Raw genomic sequence first — 19,028 nt, forward strand, 5'->3', positions numbered from 1 at the left:
AAAGATATTTACATTACGATTCATAACAGTAGCAAAATTACAGTTATAGAGTAGCAACGAAAATAATTTTATGGTTGGGGGTCACCACACCATGAGGAACTGTATTAAGGGGTCGTGGCATTAGGAAGGTTGAGAATCGCTGCTCTAATGGTTTCCTAATAGCTAATTTAAAATTGCTAATTTCATTGGCTAATGCCTCCAACGCAATGTCAAATTGTGGTGTTAAGACTGCCTTGTCTTGTTCCTGGCTTCAGTGGAAAAGCCTTCATGTTTACTATGGAATGCTTTCGCGGGTGGGTTCCCAGGAGTTGGGAGAACACATGGTCACTATATGTGGTTGCCTCTGTGATTTTAAAGCCTCATCAAGGCTTTCTTCCTTTTATCTTTCGTTGTTCTATGAGGTCTCTCAGATGCTATTTTTCTCTCACATCCATTTGCTGGAGTGGAAGACTCATTTACATCAGCACAGCATGGTGTTTAATGAGAAACCCATTTCTGCCCCCCTTCCCAGCGTGATTTGCACCTGAAGGGGAAGGGTCAGAGGTTATATGCAGCAGCTGGGTCTTGGTGGCTTCTTGACCTATCAGGAGGGGGTGGGAAGAGAGCCATAAACCAGGCTGCCCAGAGACAGACCTGAGAGGAGGTTGAGATCTACCTGAGGGCCAGTCACAGGCTGGGGAGGGAGTAGAGTTAACTACTTCTCCGAGGTCCCCTGAATTAGGACATCTCTGACTGGTAAGTGATGTCTCTTGTCTCTTATGCAGCAAATCTTTCCCAAACCTGGCGCTCCTCCTGTCTTGGATCCTGCTGTTGTCCTTTTTTCTTTCTTTTTAAAAAACAGCTTTATAGATGTACAAAAACGGCACATATTTAATGTATACAATTTGGTAAGTTTGGACTCAGGCACACACTTGTGAAACTATCACCCCAATCAAGATAATAGACATATATGTCACCTCCAAAAGTTTGTGTCGTGTGTGTGTTAAAAACACTTAATATGACAGCGACCCTTTTAACACAATTTTAAGCGACAATATAGTTTGTTGACAGTGGGCACTATGCTACACAGCAGGTCTCTAGAACTAATTTTGCATAACTGAAACTTTATACTGTGAAATATGCATTCAGTTGAATTTTATCCAGCCTTAAAAATGAAGGAAATTCTGTCACTTGAACCTGTAGGACATTATGCTAAGTGAAGTCAGCCAGTCTCAGAAGGACAAACACTGCATGATGCCACCTCTGGGAGACATCTAAAATAGGCAAACTTATAGAAGCAGAGAAATGAAGGGTGGTTTCCAGGAGCTGGGGGCAGGGGGACGTGGAAAATTGTGGCTGCTGGTGTTTTCTTTATCTGCCGTGGGAGTTTGGTATATGTCTGTCCTTCTCTCATTGGAAGCCTCCCACTTTCTCCACCCAGGGGATTCCACAGTTTTAAAAAAACTTCCAGCTGAATTTCTCCATTCTTGTATTTTCTCCCTCAGGGCTTTTGCACGTGCTGTTTTCACTGGCCACAGCCCCCTTGCCCTCTTCCACCCTCCTTGGTTCAGCCCCATACATCGGTCAAGTCCTATGGGTGTAATTCTTTCCTAGTCTCGCTCGTTCTATTCAGGGTGTAATTTTATGACACCCTGTAGAATCCGGTCTCATACTCAACACCTGTAAGACTAATTACAGTTGACCCTCTTTATTTACAGAGTCCATATTTGTAAATTCACCTCGTCAAAATTTATTTGTAACTCTCAGGTCAACACTTGAGGTGCTTTCTCTCATCAATCTAGGATGCATGAAAAGTAGTGAAATATCTGTTACCTGATGCACGTTCCCAGTGGAGGTTACCTTGTTTCAGGTCTCATCTTCTATACACACATCCTTTTTTGTGGGTCTATTTGGTGCTGTGTTTTTGCACTTTGTTGCTTGTTTTTGGTAACATCACTATTTCCTGTGACCGCAAGCATAGTGCTGAAGTGCTGTCTGGTGTCCTAAGTGCACGAAGTCTGTGATGTGGCTTATGGAGAAATTCATGTATTAGGCAGACTTCCTACAGGCATGAGTTATAGCGCTGTTGGTCGTGAGTTCAATGTTCAGTGTTAATGAAACAAAACTACACATTACATAAGGTGTCTTTAAACACAGACACACATATAACAAGGTTATGTATTGATGAGTTAACAAAAATGTTGTGACTAGAAGTTCTCTGTAGGGAGCTGGAGGTCTGCAGTAAGGGTTAAGCCTGAGAGCTGGAGATTTATAGTAAGGGTTAAGCCTGAAAGCTGGCAGGCTGACAGGCTCTCAGGCCCGGGTGAGCAGCACGGGAAGGTTGGCCTCTGAGGAGAAAACAGCCAACGGCCTTGAAAGCTACAGAGTGGAATGCCATCCTATTAACAGTTTCTGCTTGTTATGTTTTGCTTTAACCCTGGGAAGATTGCTTCCCTACACCTTATGGAAAGGGGGAGATGTTCCCTGGGAGGAGGGGACTATTCCCTCAAGTTCCCAAAAACCCCCTACGTAAAAAAAGTTACTTTTGCTATAAAAGCTGTGTATAAACAATAAACGGGGCCACTCTCTGCCATCAGCTTTGGGTGGACCTCCTGTCCCCAGCTTTCATCTCTAGTCTCTTTCTTTTCCAGGCTCCCACCCAGTACTCTCAGGTACCTTCTCAGTAGACTCCTGGCTGACGAGTCAGGAGTGCTTGTTTGGTGCGCGGGTCACATCAGTCCTCAGGAATGTAATCCTGTATTTCCTGTAGAAGCCATGGTTCAGTATTCACTAATTCAGTGTTCCTGGAGACTTTAAAATTTTTTAAAATTTATTTCTCAGTTATAGTTGATAATCAATATTATGTTAGTTTCAGGTTCCTGGTGACTTTATAGAACATGACTATTGTGAATAACAAGAATGGACTGTACTTACTCTTGTAAAGGCCTGTCACCAGTACCAAACTGCAGGGGTAGTATGCTCACTTCTAAAAGCGGCATTTTATTTGCGGTGGGTTTCATACTGCCATAGCCACCATTCCTCATGTGAACGCACACCTGGGCAGGTTCCATCACACCATGGTATAGATGTAAACCACTCAGAAAGGAAATAGCAACGCCAATTAACACTCAGGGCATCTGGCTCCTGGAGGGAAACATGCCACATGGAGAACACTGGCCACACATCACTGAGAAGGGGTCAAAATCAATTCAGTCAAGTGGGTAAAATGCTAAGCAAGGAATAAAGAAGCTGCCTTTTTTTCACGCTTTCACTGTTCTCCTTCTCAGTCTCCAACAACAAGAGCAACTGAAGAAGCAAGTAAATTGAACAGGACAAAGAGGTAGGAAGATGGGCCGGCCGAGTGGCGTGTTGGTTAACAGCTGTCTTGGAATGCCAGCTCTGAGCAGCAGGGCCCCTGTTCGGATCCCACATGAGGGCCAGTGACACCGCCCTCTACAGCTAAGATGGTGAACAACAGCTCGACCTGGAGCTGGGTTGCCATGAGTCACTGGTGACGGTGTAGGCTGCAGCCCCTGCTGCAGTGGGCTCCCATAAGCTACGGTGTGTGACCAGCAGCCAGCGTGAGTGGCTGGCAGCCAGTGTGAGCTGCCAAGAGCCGCCGTGAGCGGCTGTTCAGAGGCCAGCGACCGATCTGCCTCACCCAGGAAGAGCGCAATGATAATACCAACATGGGCCAGTGAAGCAATGTCCTCCACATCTAGACTGAAGAACAAAAGGACAGAAACTTGTCTGTTCCCCTTCCCCCAATTCCCCAGCATTGTTCCCCTCCCCCAATTCCCCAATAAATTCTTTAACAAAAAAAAAAAAGAGGTAGAAAGATGATGGATAGGGCAGCATATTCTATGTAGAAGCAAAGCATAATCACGTTAGCAGTGGACAGTGCATGGAAAAGGGTCTGCCTTCTCACTGGAAAGACCCCAGGATATCAAATTAAGATGACACTTTTCATATGACCTCAGGTGTTTGGATCTGAAACTTATCCAGGGGACAGTTATCTCTCAGGGTAGCATTAGGTCTTCCTTGAATTATTATGAAATGACTCCAGTATACTATAAAGGTATTTGAAGGAAAAAATTGTCTTTGTGTATGTGTATGTGTGTATACGTCTGTCTGTTTTGTCTCTCACACTCTCATTTTATACTCGTATATGAATATATATGAATATATAGTTGAACAGTTATATACAGCCGTATATATAGCTAGATAATTGTATATAGCTGTGTGTGGTTGAATAGTTGTATATAATTTTATATATAGTTGAATAGTTGTATGTACCTGCTGTATATATAGTTGAATAATTATATGTAGCTGTATATATGGCTGAATAGTTGTACATAGTTGCATATATAGTTGGATAGTTGGGTATAGCTGTACATGTGGTTGAAGAGTTATAAATATTGTACAATTTGTTTAAAGGGTTGTACATATACATTAATAGTTGTATATAGCTGCTGCATAGTAAGCTGAATAGTTGTGTATAGCTATATATAAGGTTGAATATTGTATATAACAGTATTTATGGTTGAAAAGTTTTTAGATAGTTTTTATCTATAGTTAAATGGTTATCTAAAACTATATTTGTAGTTTAACAATTGAATATAGCTGTATATATACTTGAACAGTTGAGTATAGCTGCATATGTAGTTGAATAGTTTGTATATTGTATATATGATTAAATATTGTATAGAATTGTACATAGCATTTAATATTTGTATTTAGATGCTGTACATTTAGTTTCATAGTTGTATAGCTGTATATATAGTTGAAAACTTGTATATAGCTGTATACATAGATCAGTAGTTGTATATAGCTGCCATATTTGAATGGTTGTATAATATATAGGTATATATGTAGTTGAATAGTTGTATATAACTGTACATTTGTTTTAATAGTCGTATATAACTGTATATGTGGTTGAAGAGTTGTATTTAGTTGAGTGTGGAGTTGAATAGTTGTATGTAGTTGCTATAGGGTTGAATAGTTGTACGATGCATAACCACAAATGACACACATTTAATGAGCACCCCATGTGTGCCTCATGTTGTACCTGGGAATGGAGGATTGAACAGGACAGACAAGGACTTCCTAACCATGCACCTTCATAGCTAGTCTGTAAGCTCATGAGATCTGCTCATTCAAGGCTGTGTCACATGTTACTATCATAGTCATTACCTGGTTGTCACCTGTTTCCAGTGTAATCATTGCTTTGCTGTCACCCGTTCCTAGAGTAGTGCATTGCTTCGTTGTCACCCATTCCTAGTGTAGTGCATTGCTTGGTTGTCACCCATTACTAGTGTAGTGCATTGCCTAGCTGTCACCCATTCCTAGTTGTAGTACATTGCCTGGCTGCTAGTAGGTTTGTGATGATATCTTAATGCTATTTGAATTTCTAATAAACTTTCCCCCTAGTCTTCCTCTTCCCTATTCATACCTCGAAAAGCTTTTCTTCATGATCTACAAACTCTTCTCTGGTGTCTCTCTCCCTCCTGTTTCCAATCACTGCCAGCACTACCTCTATGAGTCTGGGCTGCTGGGATGAGTTTTAATGGATGCTTTCTGAGGATCTCATTATGGGAGAGGCAAGGCCACTAACCAGTGGCCTCAAGCACAGCTTTTGTCCTGCTGTCTTCCATGTTGCCTTCAATGCTCCCTGGGATTTTGAGATGACCAGCGTCCCAGCTGCCAAGCTCCAAGGGGGACTGGCAGATCTTTCTCTCTCTCTCTCTCTCTCTCTCTCTCTCTCTCTCTCTCTCTCTCTCGTCATAAACATTCATTTATATCAGCTTTGAGATCTTTTTGGCTTACTTTGTAAGACTGACAAAACTAAAGTAGAGATATTTCTAAGCAGGTATTCTTTTTTTTTCTTTTGATACCTCATTTTAAAATTTTTCCTGGAATTTTTGATTCTTTCATATCTCGCCCTTTTTTCAATATGTATAGAGCTGTACATATTTAATGTACACAACTCAGAGAGTTTGAGGATAAGTTACACCTGTGAAGCTATTACTACATCAAGGCCATGGGCCTATCCATCATCTCACAAAGTTTCCTACTGCCCTTCATTATTATACTTTTGTGGTAAGAACACAATGTAAGTTCTACTTTCATAGCATATTTTAAGTACAGTACAGCATTGCTCACTGTAAGCACTGTGCTGTAAAGATCTCCAACTTATTCATCTCATAATTGGAGGTTTGTGACCAGTGACCATCACCTCCCATCTTCCTTCTGCAGTCCCTGGCAACCACCATTCTCTCTTCTACGAATCACACTATTTTAGATATCTCATACAAGTGAGATAATACAGTATTTGTCTTTTTGTATCTGACTTATTTCACTTAGCCTAATATTCTCCAGGTTCATCCATGTTGTCACACATGGCAGGATTTCCTTCTTTTTCTTTTTTTTTAAAAAAAGATTTTATTGGGGAATTGGGGGATGGGAACAGCGCTGGGGAATTGGGGGAAGGAGAACAGACAAGTTGCTGTCCTTTTTTGTTCTTCAGTCTAGTTGTGGAGGACGTTGCTTCACTGGCCCATGTTGGTATTATCATTGCGATCTTCCCGGGTGATGCTGATTGGTCGCTGGCCACTGGATGGCCACTCATGGCAGCTCTTGGCAGCTCATGTCGGCTGCCAGCCACTCATGATAGCTTTATGGCAGCCCACTGCAGCCTACGGCGTCACAGGCAATGCACAGCAGCCCAGTTGCAGGTCGAGCTGTCGTTCACCATCTTAGCTGTAGAGGGTGCAGCATCACTGGCCCTCATGTGGGATCCAAACCGGGGCCTTGCTGCTCAGAACTGGCGTCCCAAGCCAGCTCTTAACCAACATGCCACTCAACCAGCCCTAGAATTTCCTTCTTTTTAAAGGCTGGGTAATATCTGTGTGTGTGTGTGTGTGTGTGTGTGTGTGTGTGTGTGTATCACATTTTCTTAATCCATTTGTCAACAAACATTTAGAGTGTTTCCATATCTTGGCTATTGTGAGTTATGCAGCAGACCTTAGTTCCATGGGCGGGTCGGTGGCCCACACCATGATGAACATAACTCAATGCTGATTTTTTTTTAATTGGGGAATTGGGTGAGGGGAACAGTGTTGGGGAGTTGGGGAAGGGGACCAGCCAAGTTGTTCTTCAGTCTTTATTGTGGAGGGTGCCAGTTGCCATCTGGCTTCCTGTCGGCAGCTCATGGCCTCTAAGTTCAAGGTGCTGTGTTCAATCTTAGTTGTAGGTGGGTATAGACCACCATCGAACAGGCAATCTTGTTGTTAAACCAGCTGAGCCATCCTGCCACCTGTTGGCAGCTTGGGCACAGTGTCACTGGCCCATGTGGGAATTGAACCGGCAGCCCTGTTACTAAGAGCCCACACTCTTAAGCCAACTCTTAACCAACTGAGCCACTCGGCTGGCCCTTCAGTGTTCTTTTTTAATCACAGTTAGGGTCAACTCCCTGAATGTGAGTTAAGTCCAGTCTTGAATCTGTAAGTATGCTAGGACAGGAGTCACTATTTTAATAAGGGGAACAAATCAGATAGTGTGATGTCCTTATTTGTGGGAAGGGGTGGAGGCAGTGATCTTGAGTCTAGCTAGGGTTGCCAGGTAAAATAGGCTGTCCAGTTAAATTAGAATTATTTGGTGTTTATCTGAAATTCTTTCATATATATACCAAATATCATTTATTTTTTTTCTGAAATTCAAATTTTACTAGAATCAGTGCCATCTGGAGTTAAATTTTAGATAAATGCAAATATTTTTTTTTACTGTATATGTCCTAAATATTTGTTTATCTGAAGTTCAACTGGAATTGGCATCATCTGGAATTACATATAAGATAAGCAGAAGTTTTTTTTTTCCATAGAAGTATATCCCAAGTATCATCTGTTGTTTACCTGGCATTCAAACTCATTTGAATTGAAATCCAAACTTGGGCATCCTGTCGTTTTATTTCCTGAATCTGGCAACACTAGTCAAGTATCTACCGCCACTATCTCTCTCTTATCCTTGCCTCTCCAGGGTTATGAACAAGAAGTTGAGAGCTATGCTCAGCACAATCCCTTGGTCCTTGGCTTATCAGTAGGCAGATGGCCGATTATCTTCAACATATTACTGGTTTTCTTCTAGAAATAGTTGCCTGCTTCTTCAATGACAGGATGAATGTATTTATACACCTTTTTTCCTCTCGCCTTCCACCTAATCATTAAGAAGAACGTGGCTGGATTTTGGGACAATTGCATGTCTCAGGAGGTGCCCTCTGGTTGAGGGGGCAGAAGGCAAACTTTGATCAGAGCCAAAGTGTCTTTGGGTCTTGAAGGGCCTATGATAGGGTGAAGATGGGCTCAGAATTCTCCTTGACAGTCATTGTCTTTTTCATCTAGGGAGTGAGCCACTGAGGATAAAGGTTTGGGGTAGACCCCGTGACTTCTCCATTTCTGGTGTTCTATTTGCTTCCAGCTCCTTTCTGTTGAGGGAGCAGGTGCTTGAACCACGATAAAGAGCCAGTGGTCTGTCCACTCTGGCTTCATATTAAATGGACTTGGGAAATGTCTAGAAAATATATTATTAATGGGTCTCGCCCCAGATCAATTATATCAGCACTCCTATGGAGGTGGGAAGCACAGCTGATATAAATATTGTTGCTTTAAAGCTCTTCATGTGATTCTAATGTGCATCTAGGGTTGAGAACCATTGTTTTAAAAACGCAAAGTCTTTCATATAAGTCCAAGTAGGATTTGCATGCCCTTTATTGGCATGCTCTTATTTTGGGGGCATTTCTTATGCCTGAGAAGGAAAGAACACCCCTCACTCCTTCTTGCTCCTTTTACTCACATTTCCTCTGCTAATGCCCCCTTAATATCTTAATTATTTCACCTGAGATGCTTTTTTCCCCCTTATACTTTTTTCAGTTTTTTTAAATTGAGGTGAAATTCACACAACATACAATTCACCCATTTAATGCATACATTTCAGTGGCATTTAGCAGGTTCACACATTATGCAAACATTCCCTTTACTTCTGAAACATTTTCATCACCCCCAAAGGAAACCCAGACCCACTAAGCAGTCCCTCCACATCTCAAAGAGATGATAACCCTGGCAAGAGGCTTATTTAGATTTTTCAAAGATTTCCATCCATCTCCAAAGGGGCAGAGAAAGAATGCAATTACGGGTTTGCTAATGGAAATGCTGTAAGAGAGGGGCTGCCCTTGTTTTACTCTGAGGGTTTTGACTATTTTCAAGATTCCACATAAGGAGATGTATTCTGGGAACTGCATCGTCAGGCAACACAGTGGTTGTGAGAACACCCTATGGTGTCTTACACACATCTGGATAGCACAGCCTCATGCAGTAATTGTATGTGCTGTGTTTTTCTAGGACGGGCAGCGCAGTAGGCTTGTTGACACCAGCATCACCACAAACACACGTGGGTATTTGTAGTGTGAGCCCTGACAACTGGCTTTTTCCTTTTTGTAATGCAAGTACCTGAAGCCTTGATCACAGAGCCTCTGAAGGAAACACCTCACCAGCCAGTGGGGTGAGGGCTAGGTAAGGAGCCAGACCAGCTGCCCCCACTGAGGCACCTTTGTTTTAGAGTGCTTGGTTGATTTCAATAACTGACCCTTTGGGATACTTGTTTTTCTACTCTTCCCACTCTTTAAATTCTCGCTCATAAGTTATAAATTCACCAATTAAGAGTGAGTGTGAAACCCTAGGCTCCACCCTTGACCCCAATAAAAGCAGAACCCTAGACCCTGTGGGCTGGTGACCTTGGGGTGTGCCCTTGGCCTGCCTTCTTTGCTCCCAGGCCTGTAAGTAGCAAGCTCTTTTTTCCTTCGAAGTTTCCTGGTGGTGATCACTGTTGGGCATCTTACAATCGCAGTAAGAACAACCAGGCTGGGTCTGATTTGTCACATTGGTTAGTAAATGAGAGATATCTGTGGGAAGCTCACCAGGGCCAAGGGAGGGCCCCCAGGTATCTGTAGCTGACAGCATCACTATGAATGGACTGAGAGGCATAAAACGGTAATGCTCTGTGCTGGGATGTTAGAATAGTTAAGATGTCACCAGGCCATAGGAACTTCTCAGCTCCACTATCATCTTATAGAACTACCATGTATATGGGTCTGTCATTAACCAAAATATTATTACAAAGCACATGACTGTATAAGTGACACAATGCAGTACATACTTGTCTTTCTGTGTCTGCTTATTTCACTTAATGAAATGTTGTCCAGGTTTATCCATGCTGCCAGCAACTGAGGATGGGGGAAATAGGGGCAAGTTTGGTGAAAGGGTAAATACTTTCAGCTATAAGATGAATAAAGTCTGAGGATCTCATGTGACTAGTATGGTGACTATAGCTGGTAACACCGTGTTGTATAATAGAAACTTGCTAAGAGTAGAACTGAAATGTTCTCACTTACATACATGTATATACAGAGGGTGCCAAAAAATGTATACACATTTTAAAAAAGGAAAAAACTGTATTAAAATTATAATGCTCAATATACACCGATAAGATGAAGACAAGTCACATTTGACTTATGCAATTACAAGAGGTGCTCAAAGTGGTTACCATCAGCTTAATTTTAATACAGTTTTTTCCTTTCTTAAAATGTGTATACAGGTTTTTGGCACCTCTGTATATGTGAGGTAATGGATGGGTTAATTAACTAGATGGGGAGATCCTTTTACAATGTATTGAAGTGTTCTGACCATTTATTAAAATTAGGATGTTTTATTGCAGTTGTAGGGTGTAGTGTTATATATAGTGTTTTACATATACGCATCAAATTAGGTCAAGCTGGTTAATTGTATAGTTCAAATAATCTATATCCTTATATATCTTTATACTTTTTTCTGCTGTTCCCTAAGTTATTGAGATGTGTGGTTAAAACTTCAATTAATCATCACTTTAGTTCTATTTTTGCTTTATGTATTTTGGAGCTATACTGTTAGAACTTGCTATACCTTCCTGCTGGACTGATCCTATTATAAAAAGTCCTTTATATTCAGTAGTAATTTTTACTTAAAACCTATTTTGATAATAATATAGCTACACCTGTTTTCTTCTGGTTAGGGTATGCATGCTGCATTTTTCCCCCATTAATTTACTTTAAATATTTTATACTGCGAGACTTGAAGTATGCCTTTTATTTTTAATCCAGTTTGATAGTCTTCCTTAGTGTTAGTGTTTAACACACTTATATAGTTGCTGACATATTTGGGTTTTAGTATATTATCTTGTTATTTGTTTTCCAACATCTGTTTTTCTGTTCTTTTGTTCTTCCTTTCTTGTCATTTTTTTAATAAATTACTTTGTATTCAATTTTTTCTCTTTCTTAGTTATCCATTCTCTTATTATTACAGTTTTTACACTATAGTTCAGTATTCATCTTTGACTAGCAGTTCAACTGAGATTACGTCATGGCTTTCTGATTAACACAAGAACCTTGAAACACCTGAGCATCATGTACTTCCCTCTTGTCTTTTTTGTTACTGTTTCCTATTTCATGGTACATGTTATAAATTACAGAAGATCAGCGCTGTTGTTTTCAAGGGTCAATACTCTTTCACGTTTATCCACATATCGACTATTTCTCTGCACTTTATTCTTTTACGGATTGCCATACATTTTTGGATAGTTTTGGTGGTATATATGTCTGCTCGCAATGAATTTTCTCAGCTGAGAAAATTTTTTCAAAAATTTCCAGATTTAATGAATTAAGATTGACAAACTAAAATTGTACATATTTAAGTTGTATGACATAATTTCTAAAGGTGTACAAGATGGTGATTTGATATACATGTACATCGTGAAATAACCACCACAATCAAGTTAATTAACACACCCGTCACCTGTCACCTCTGCATCTGTGTGTGTGTGGTGAGAACATTTAATATCTACTCTTATTTAGCAATTTTCAAGTATACAATACAGTATTGCTAACTGTAGCCACCATGCTGTATATTAGATGTCTAGAAAAGTTTCATCTCCTGACTGGAAATCTGTACACTTTGACCAACATCTCCCCATTTTCCCCAGCCCCTGGCAACTCAGATTTTTATTGAAAGCATCTTTATTTTGCCTTCAGTTTTAAAGGACGTTTTCACTGAACACAAGAATCCAGGTAAGCAGGGTTTTGTTTTGTTTTTCTCTATACAACTTTTTGGAGATGTCATGTCATTGTCACTTTTATAAGATAGAGATCCTAAGTGTCCCCGTGTGTGACTGGTTGTTTAGAGAATGAAAGGTGGATAAGAATTCATGGTGGAGCATAGTGCTTAGTACCATTTACTCCTTTCCCCTGTCACCGAGGTCCTCGTGTGCACCAGGCACTGGTGACACAGCGAAGAACAGGCAACATCTCCATTCAAAGGGAGCTGACATCCTTGTGGAAGAGAGAGAGAAATCTGCACAAACACGGGTAGCAGGAAGTGCTAAGGGGAAAATAAATAGCGAGGGTACAGAGTAGAGGGTTTTGGAGGATGTGAAAGTCTTGGCTTATGGTTTCAACTTTCTTTTCTAAGGTCTTATTTGTTTTGTGGATGTGACGGGTCTCAGGTGAAGCTAGGAATCGTGTGTTGGCAGGATGAACTCCTCTGCTAACGTGTCTGTAGACAACTGTACCTGTGATAAGCTCCTGTCTCATCTGAGGGGCCTGGATCAGCACCAGCTGGAGGAATTCAAACTTGGCCTCCAGTCCCCACAGCTGCTGCCTGAGAACTTCCAGCAGATCCCCTGGGCCAACTTGAAGGCCGCTGATCCCACTAACCTGCTGTGTCTGTTGAGTGAATACTTCCCAGAAAGGCAGATGTGGGAAGTGACCCTCAGGATCTTTGAGAGCATGAATCTGACTTCACTGTGTGAGGAAGTTAAAACAGAGATGAATGGTGAGTGTGTCTGATGGGGGAATTGGGGCTGGGGAGAAAGAGGGGGGTCGGGGTGACAGGGCACAGAGGGATGGGGTGGGGGCTATCTAAGGGACAGGGCAGAAGGGAACAAAGAAGACAGCTACCCTCATGGGAGCAAGAAGGTTGTTGCTGGATTTCCAAATTGCTACCCCTAAGAAAGAATCTCCCTGATGGGCTATGAAGGTTTAAAGCTTAAAGGTCTAAAAGCTGTAAAGATTGGGAGCTCTAATATGGGAGGGAATTGAAAGAGACACATTCATTCTGTTACAAGGCTTTTCTTACTTTGTTTTGTACACCTGAAAGTAAAAAAATGTAATAGTTAGACATTTACACCCCTCACAAAGTGATAACCCCTCTCGCCCAATCTACTACCCCTCTGACATCATATATAGCCATTACATTCCATTGACTCTATTCCCTATGCTGTATGCTACATTCCACATCCTGTGATTATGTATATATTAAATTATAGTTGACATTCAGTATTATTCAGCTTCAGGTGTACACTGCAGTGGTCAGGCAGCTACACTGTCTATGAAGTGGTCTTCCTAATAAGACAAGTGTCCATCTGACACCCTATAAAATCTTTACAACATTATTGATTATATCCCCCAAACTGTCTTTCGTATCCCCTTGGCAATCTTGTGGTTACTGATTGTGCTTTCTAATTTCCTCATCTTCTCCCTCATCCCTACCCGCCTCCCATCTAGGAACCCTGTTTTTTCTCTATATCTCTGAGACTGTTTCTGAATAGTTTGCTCATTTATTCTGTTGTTTAGATTCCACATATAAGTGAGATCATATGGTATTTGTCTTTCTCCGTCTGACTTATTTCAGTTAGCATAATATTTTATAGGTCCATTTATATTGTTGCAGATGGTAAGCTTTCATTCTTCTTTATAGCAGAGTAATACTCCATTGTATAAATGTACCACAGTTTCTTAATTCAGTCATCTACCAATGGGCATTTTGGTTGTTTCCATGTCTTGGCTATTGTGAATAGAGCTGCAATAAACATAGGGGTGCATATCCTTTTTTGAATTAGCGTCTTGGATTTCTCTGGATAGATACCTAAGAGTGGAATTGCTGGATCATAAGGTAGTACCATTTCCAGTTTTTTGAGGTGCCTCCATACTGATTTCCATAGCGGCTGCACCAATCTGCAATTTCAACAGTGCACGATGGTTCCCTTTTCTCCACATCCTTACCAGCACTTCTTGTTCGTTGATTTATTGATGATAGCCATTCTGACTGGAGTGAGGTGGTATCTTGAAGAGGCGCATTTGTCCCAATGCAACGTTGTATGAGGGGATGCTTTGAGCATGGCGGGGGTTCCACAGTTGCTTATGCATGGTATTTTTCCCAAGGGAAACACTAGGTAAATGCAAAAAACCCCAAAACCAAACAAAAAACAAAACTGTACTTGGCTGTGGTATTTATTTATTGCAGCATTGTAGTATTTATTTACTGTAACATTGTAGTATTTACTTACTGTAGCATTGTAATATTTATTGTAGTATTATAGTATTTATTGTAGTGTTGTATTTACTGATTAATTGTAGTAGTATGTTTCATAACCAGTTAGCAAGTGTAAAACTGTGCTACCATTTTTTTCAGCTTGTCTTTAAAAACATTTTTAAAATTGTAGCTGACATTCAATATTTTATATTAGTTTCAGGTGTACCATTTTTATTTCTTTTTAATGTATCACTGATTCCATTTTCCTATACAATAAAAACCCATGTTGTTTGTATCATGCAACCTTACCTACTATAGCAATACTCATATGTCACCTTGTGACAGAACTGACTGCCTCTGAGAACTGGAGAAAAAAAATCATAACTTTGCTGCTACCAGTTACAATCCAGGCCTTGATCCCAGTGCTGTCTGTGCACTGGTACTTTTCATGACACTCATAAGAAGGAGGTTCTGCTATTCATGTCTTACACTCTGGTACTTTTCATGACACTCATAAGAAGGAGGTTCTGCTATTCGTGTCTTACACTCAGGGAAACTGAGGCCCAGAGCTCAAGTAAATTGCCCAAGGTCGTGAGCTTGGACTTAACCCAGGCAGTGGGTCTTCAGAGACTCTGTGCTTGACCATATACTGCTCCTCTTCCCCCAAAATGAGGGCATGAGTTCTGAGTTGACAGCATAGTCTTCCTTATCAGAGCTCTGGGTGTTGGAGACTGAGTCATGGAAATTCAGGCTTTGTGTATCTTCTGGTGAGCAGGAGGACAGGATGGGGACTCACAGGAGCCCCTTTCAGTGGTCCTCATCTGGTTCCCACTTGGCCTTCTAAAGGGGTGGGGCTTACAGAGGAGGCCTCTTATGCAGGAGGCAGCCCTAGCCCACATCCATCTCACAAGCAATATGGAAGGTGATAAAAATGTCAGGATCACTTATGCTGCCCCATTAGCTCCATGTTCTAGGATGCACAGCATGCTGAATGTCTCTGTGCTTGAACGGAGCTGTAGAATATGTATTTGTGAGTAAGTTTGTGAACGTGCGTTTACAGGCACATGTGTGCTGTCTTCTGGCAACTATGGGTTTAAGAGCTCAGATTCTAGTGCCTGACTGCCTGGATTCAAAGGCTGGTTCCAACTTCCCAAATGTACTCCCCTGCAAATGATTTACCACTGGGCCCCCATTCTTTCTTTTTGAAGGTGGGGCTAATGGTGTACCCACCTCTGAGTTTCCAGGATGAAATGCTTAGAAGGTATGGGGCCCAGAGTAGGTCCTCAATCATTTGTTCACCTTTGGGTTGTTTTATTTTCTAATAGCATCACCTTTCCTGGTGGTTTCTAGAGGTTAGTTTTCCATCTCACCACACCCAACACGATTTCAACAGATTTGAGGAGGTGAGGCTATGGTTCAGCAGGCTTCCACCGATAGTCAAAATTGCAGTTCTTTCTTTCTTTCTTTTTTCCTTCCTCCCTTTCTTTCTTTTTTCCTTCCTCCCTTCCCCCTTCCTCCCTTCCTTTCCCTTCCCTTTCCTTCCTTTTCCTTCTCTTTCTTCTTTCCTTTTTTCTTTCCTTTTTTTCCTCTCTTTCTTGGAATTGGACTTAAATTCCAGACTGTTCATCTGGAACAGCGTGGCTCTTTCACAGGTGGCCCCAGCTAGATATAGAGTCTCCAATTTAATGTGTCAAGATAGAGGTCATGGCACCTGATACTCAACAGTAAAGTCATACCCTGGAAGGCTCACATTGAGACCACTTGCAACACAGAAATGCAACATATCACGTAGTTGGCTTACAAACAAACAGAGTCAGTGACCAGAGACCATCTTTGCCTTACTGGGCTGTGCCTGGGAAAAGATTGCCATTGGGGTTCCCTGATGCCAGGAGAGCTAGCCAAACTCTGGATTGACTCTGCCGCTGGGGCCTGTGGGGCTCCACAGAACTGGGCAACTCTGGGTGGAGAATAATAGATTCCTGTTCTTCAAAGGAACAGGGAATGTGAGGAGGAATCTCAGGACCCAGCTTGCTACCCAGATGAAGCCCTGTAAACCTGGGTAATCAATGGAATCATAAATGTTAGAGCCTTATCTCCTTTAGAGTCTAATTTCTTATGGGTACTGGTTCATAGGTGCTAAGTACTGGGCCATGGAATTTGGGTTGCTGCTGTGTGCGTGAGACACAGAAGGGTTCCTTTAGCTCATGGGGAATGGGGCATTCAGAGTGGTTATGTGAAACTCATTGGTGAGCTGGGGTTACAACCCAATTCTTAGTACTTTTCTTCCTATGATATTTTATTCCAAAAATATTAGCGTGTCTTCTATGTGCTGGGCTCTGTTCTACACACTTGGGACAAATCAGTGAACAGAGACTAGTCATGTGTGACCCTTCTAGCTGGGGGATGTGACTCCTTCCATCTCTTCCATCCTAAGCTTGTCAGAGAAATAGTTGGCTCTACTGAAAGCATCAAACATTGCCTACTCATTTCTAGCCTGGAGAATCTCAGATCTCACCATCACTGTTTATTTCAGAGATGGCCCAGGCACAGGGACCCCAAGACTCCAACCAAGAGGAACCAGAGATGCCGGGAGAAGAATCAGGTTTGTACACTTTTATGATGATCACAGGCAAATTGCTTGATTGGGCATGTCACCAGATCCACATTTATCATTTCCCCTGAACTTCTATTCTACTTATAGTATTCCAGAAGTAACCCCCTTCTCAACCTGTTCTTCTAGCACTGCTTATTTAATAAGCACGGTACCGGACATTCTCTCTGATTCCACTCAGTTCTTCGATGCCAGTGTCTGTTTGTGGACTTCATGTTGAATTAATAGGTAGCTGTATTTTTTTTTGTACCCATGGCCCCATGGGGATTTTCACATTGACAAAGTACTACATGCAGTTATGGAACAAGTTTGGTTTCATCCAGGAAATATATGTACTTGTGTATAATACAAAAAGAATCACAGAAACGCAAAACATGTAATGAAAAGTGTCAATTATTTGTCTAACCCTTGAATTCTGATCTGTAGAAGCAGCTACATGCCACTCTCAGCTGCCATTTTGCTATCCATTTCATGGCTCATAAGTGATTAACATATACTGCTGTTTCTGAGTTTTTCAATCAATTATTTACTGACTTCTTGTCATTGTAGGTAAGTATCTTTCTTCTATCCTCCAATAAGGTTCTACGTGTGTGTGTGTGTGTGTGTGTAGAAGTTATTTGGTGTCCTGTGGATATACACATAAATAAATACTAAGCTATGTAATAAATTAGGATTACATGCTATATTTGTTTTCTAGAGCTGATGTAATAAATTAGCACAAACCGGGTGGCTTAATCAATAGGCTTACTCTCATGGTTCTAAAGATTAGACATCCAAAGTCAAGGTGTCAGCAGGGCTGTGATTCCTCCAGAGGCTTAAGAGATGAACTGGTCCTTGTTTTTTCAGCTTCTGGTGGCTGAATTGACTTTCTGTGTAATTATTATTACATTATTGCAGAGTTCTTTGGGAAGTATAATGCAATCAAACAGATTAAAAAGTCCATCAGCTTCCTTGTCATTCTTTCCAGACGGTTTCCTGAAGCCCCACATCCTTCTCCAGTCTGTATCAGTGCCATGTAGCCCCCATCCTGAGACCTCATTTAATCTCAAATTTAACTTTCTACTCTGGAATGTTGCACCCCCCTTGTCCCCATGGATTCCATGTCCGTCTATCTGTCTTACTACTGTCCCAGTGGACCCATTCTATAATAACTTACTGAGAACTGTCAATACAAGAGGATTTTTCAGAGCTTGCCTGATTGAAAATTTCTCTAGTGCACTTTTTAGTGAATAGTTTAAGTGTCATATGCCAAGTTGAGAGGCATCTTCCCTTGATGTTTCTGGTGTCCAATGTCCTCCAGTTCCCAGTGGTGATAAATCTGATGCCACTTGGATTTTTTTATGTTGTATGTGACCTGTCTTTCATACTATGAAAGCTGTTGGGGCCCTCCACTCTGTGTTCTGAAATGTCATCGCATGACTAGGTTCTGGGCCTGACCCTACTCGTTGGATTGAGTATGAAGTGGGACCATTACATTTTATTTATTTATATTTATTTGTCAATTACAATTGACATTCAATATTATTTATATTAGTTTTAGAAGTACAGTATATGGTTAGATATTGATATAATTTATGCAGTGGTTCCCCCCAATAAGTCTAGTATCCACTAGACTAGTTGTTGATTATTGACTGTATTCTCTATGCTGTACTTTACATGGGGATTTTACATTTAAAACGTGTCCTGTTCTCAAACTTTTAGGTTTTTTTTATTGGGGTATGGGAACAGCGCTGGGGAGTTGGGGGGAGGGGAACAGACAAGTTGCTGTCCTTTTGTTCTTCAGTCTAGTTGTGGAGGACTTTGCTTCACTGGCCCAAGTTGGCACCATCATTGCGCTCTTCCCAGGTGAGGCAGATCAGTCGCGGCTTCTGGACAGCTGCTCACAGTGGCTGCTGGCTGCTCATGCTGACTGCTGGCTACACATGGTAGCCCATGGCAACCCACTGCAGCAGGGGTTGCAGCCTATGCCGTCGCCAGCGACTCACAGCAGCCCAGCTCCAGGTTGAGCTGTTGTTCAGCATCTTAGCTGTAGAGGGAAGTATCACTGG

General features: G+C 41.5%; 1 protein-coding gene across 1 annotated transcript in view; it reads left to right on the top strand.

The window, feature by feature from the left end:
* Positions 1-12,589: 12,589 nt before the first annotated feature.
* LOC109373742 (NACHT, LRR and PYD domains-containing protein 13-like) overlaps positions 12,590-19,028 on the top strand; it is a 32,701-nt gene continuing 26,262 nt past the window's right edge. Inside the window, exons 1-2 of the mRNA XM_019627851.1 lie at positions 12,590-12,890; positions 16,903-16,971. Coding sequence (XP_019483396.1) covers positions 12,590-12,890; positions 16,903-16,971 — 370 coding nt within the window. The remainder of the gene's footprint in view (positions 12,891-16,902; positions 16,972-19,028) is intronic.

Source organism: Hipposideros armiger, unplaced genomic scaffold (genome assembly GCF_001890085.2).
Source record: "Hipposideros armiger isolate ML-2016 unplaced genomic scaffold, ASM189008v1 scaffold_742, whole genome shotgun sequence".
Taxonomy (NCBI): Eukaryota; Metazoa; Chordata; class Mammalia; order Chiroptera; family Hipposideridae; genus Hipposideros; species Hipposideros armiger.